The 3,714-nt window shown below is 33.9% G+C and overlaps 1 protein-coding gene and 1 long non-coding RNA gene across 2 annotated transcripts in view; one reads left to right on the top strand and one right to left on the bottom strand.

Annotated features, from left to right (window-relative positions):
- Positions 1–3,714, bottom strand: part of LOC111085122 — a 43,382-nt gene that overhangs the window by 16,592 nt on the left and 23,076 nt on the right. The window contains exon 3 of the mRNA XM_022382385.1: positions 1,228–1,284. Coding sequence (XP_022238093.1) covers positions 1,228–1,284 — 57 coding nt within the window. The remainder of the gene's footprint in view (positions 1–1,227; positions 1,285–3,714) is intronic.
- The window catches only part of LOC111085123, a 31,166-nt gene that overhangs the window by 23,661 nt on the left and 3,791 nt on the right, over positions 1–3,714 (top strand). The window lies entirely within an intron of this gene.

Here is a 3,714-nt window from a genome sequence, read left to right as displayed (position 1 = left end):
CTACCCCGTCTTCATAGTTACTATTTGCAAATAGTCAATAATACTGTAAGTCTATTTTATTGTTGTTCTTTCTACACGCCGTTATAACACATTTTCATCTCATCAGTTAATTTCTGTTGTGCATATATTGTTGTACAGAAGATATTTTAAAGTGATTCATCAGGTGGAAAACGAATAGATAGACAGATAAATCGATATATGGCGCCATCTAGTGTACCTAGATTCATCTAGAATTTTTCATAAAAGTGACTCGAAAAACGGGGCCCGATTTTAACGAAACTTGTTTTATTCTGTTTCTATTCTCATTTCATTACAATACGATCAATAGGAGACCGTGTAAATATAGCTCTCAGTCGTGCAAACAGTAGGAAATAAATAGTTTACCCCTGAAGAAGAAAGGTCCACTTTTCGAAAGCGCTCGGGTTATAGGGTTTATATTCATCACTTATAATGCTAAGGTGTACAACACTATCAAATTATCGTGTTGTGTTTAATTAGTTTTCACTGCTTTCCCTACGAATTATATTTTATTTTTTAATTTAGTTATCACGAAATGAATCATTAAATCGATAAAATATTCTTTTTTATCCCATTTTCTGGAAGTCTTTCTCATGGACTTGTATACTGTTTGACTCTAGAACAAATGTTGTTTGGACTTAGAAAAAAAAAGAAAGAAAAATATTACGAAATTACCTCCACACAATCAAATCGAGGACCAGGCTAGTGCCACCTTTTATATTTCGTTATTTTTGTTTATTTATTTGTTGCTAAGCATAAGCCTTCAGACTTACCGCTGAGCCATCGAGGGAGGGGGGATCATTAATTATATTCCATTAATATATATGTATATGTTTGTTCAGATTCATCTCGATCTTCTAAGCTTTTAGGTGCAACTCTGATGTTTTATTAATTTCTTTTTCTCAGTTGTAATTTATAGAAAGGCGTTTAAGGATTTTATGACATATTTAAATTGATTAAAAAATTAGTATTTAAAAAAGTATGTAAATGTAGGACGATATTCCTGATTCCAATCTTTTTACTGCTCTTCTAAGTACTAATGCTTAGCTTTTATGTTTCGGCTTACCACAGTAACCGAACAAACAACATAAACCGGTGAGATTTTTCCCACGCTAGTAGTGTGTCCCGATCAACCTGTTCTTTTCTATATTTGATCCAGGTAATAGAGCTTTTGTATGCAATCAAATAAACAAACAAAACTTGTCTTACCCGAATACAGTAGTATCCTTTGGTCCTCCAACCCACAAATGACACGTCCGTAGTGGGCTAAATAACAAAAAATTGCGTAAGTTGAATTAAGTTTCATGTGTATGTGTAACAAACATGGACTTATATTTGTGATACAATATTAAATCTGTTGCGATGCGATATGGCTGTTAAATTCAGTATTGAATCAATATAAAAATATTATTTACGGTGATTCAGTTATCTGAAAGTGTGTAAAGTTAATATCAAATCTATTTGTGTTTATTACGGATTAAAGTACTTATTGGAGATATAAAAAAAACATCCTTTTATGAACATGATAGTGTTGATAAAACAGTACAGCTAACATCAGTTTCATTAGGTAAAATGTTTTACTAATGTGATGCTCCAGTGGTCAGCGTGTCGAACAGCATATGGATTTGAGGTTCCGTGGTTCGGTCTCGTTACTGCTAAAAAAATCAAAAATAATATAATCACGCTTTGCACTTTTAAGCCGTTAGTACGTTATAAGAGTGACAGTCAGATCCCACTATTCGGTCGGACAAGAATAGCTCAAGAGTTGTTGGTGGGACGGCTAGTGTTTATAACCCTCGTGTAGCTTTGCGCGGAAGCAAATAAAAACTAACTAACACGAGTACATCTTGATCTAGCGCCTTATAATGATTAATTAAAAATAAATAGTTGGATTATTTTTTCTAAACATCACACATATGCTGGTTTAAAACATTCAAGAGAGACATTCATAAATTATGTTGGCCGTATACGTCTTTTTTTTTTTGTATACTGATGATAGGAAGGTTAAAATATTTTGTAAGGCAACATAGTTGCCTTTGACTTGTTCAGTTATCTGTATTTTTCTCTATTGTTTATGGAGTATTTCGGGGTTTTATTAGTATTTATACGTGATCCCTAGCTCTGTTCTCGACTTATTGATGAAACAATAGACAGAAATATTTAGGGAACACTCCCGAATTCCAATCTGAAATTCCTCTTTCAGAGCGTGTGTGCAAACCAATCTATTTAAAGGCTATATTCGAGAAATTGATGTCAGGCCTAACGCTCTGTTGATGACGATCAGGATGATTTAGTAAACTTCAAGTTATCTTTTGACTCTGTCCAGTTTTAGTTGTTGAGCACGAACTTTCATTGTTGTAAAAACCAATATCACAAATTCAATATCGTTTTATACCAATTAGTATATTGATTTACAATAAAAATACAGTTGTAAGTGATCCAGTTTACCATCACACTCTATTATGAATTTATAATGGTGTGTGATGGTAAATTACACACCATTATAAATTTATATTCTTCGGGTTTTGTTTAAAAGACTATTTTCTGTTTCAGAAGCACGTGTTTTACCGCCTTTCGTACAGGCAAATATAGTAATATTTTGTACTAGGGGTAGGATCACCAAAAAATCAATTTTGGAATTCAGTTGCAGAAATGATATTAAAAGAAAGCACTAATGATAAGGATTTCACATTTTTTTTCTTTTTAGGGCAAGTATAGATGAATATATGACCACATAAAGATCAATGTATGAACGAATATTAGCTATATATTAGGAATGTTAGGTAACTAGCATTACAATTGTAAACAGCCTCATTCCCAATGCTTTTACAAGATTCTGTATCAAACTAAAACATCAGGGAGTCTATTGGGTTTTGATAATGATTTTACACAAACGGAAAACTTCATCATTTTGTAGTGAAGCACACAATGGAGCTAATAACATCATTCACTGGACAGAATGCAGCTGAACTTTTGATTGTACTTTAATTATATTTGTTTAACTTATTATTGAACATGATTTCTTTGGTTTCTCTGCTATCTTTTACAATTTGATTTCATATATTAAGCAATAACTGGTCTGTATCATTGGGTAAAATAAGAGAGAATATTTTCTTTAGTACCAAAATGAAGAAGTAAATGAGATGATGCATTTTCAAGTACCACTCGGATCCGGTAGAAGAGGAAGAGGAGAACAATAAACCTTGCCTGACTGTTTATGAAGAGGAGGAGGAGAACAATAAACCTTGCCTGACTGTTTATGAAGAGGAGGAGGAGAACAATAAACCTTGCCTGGCTGTTTATGAAGAGGAGGAGGAGAACAATAAACCTTGCCTGGCTGTTTATGAAGAGGAGGAGGAGGAGGAGAACAATAAACCTTGCCTGACTGTTTATGAAGAGGAGGAGGAGAACAATAAACCTTGTCTGACTGTTTATCAAGAGAAGGAGAACAATAAACCTTGCCTGGCTGTTTATGAAGAGAAGAAGAAGGAGAACAAGAAACCTTGCCTGGCTGCTTATCAAGAGTAGGAGAACAATAAACCTTGCCTGGCTGTTTATGAAGAGAAGAAGAAGGAGAACAAGAAACCTTGCCTGGCTGCTTATCAAGAGTAGGAGAACAATAAACCTTGCCTGGCTGTTTATGAAGAGAAGAAGAAGGAGAACAAGAAACCTTGCCTGGCTGCTTATCAAGAGTAG

This window comes from Limulus polyphemus, unplaced genomic scaffold (genome assembly GCF_000517525.1).
Source record: "Limulus polyphemus unplaced genomic scaffold, Limulus_polyphemus-2.1.2 Scaffold245, whole genome shotgun sequence".
In the NCBI taxonomy this organism is placed as follows: Eukaryota; Metazoa; Arthropoda; class Merostomata; order Xiphosura; family Limulidae; genus Limulus; species Limulus polyphemus.
This window is presented reverse-complemented; position numbering and strand designations above follow the sequence as displayed.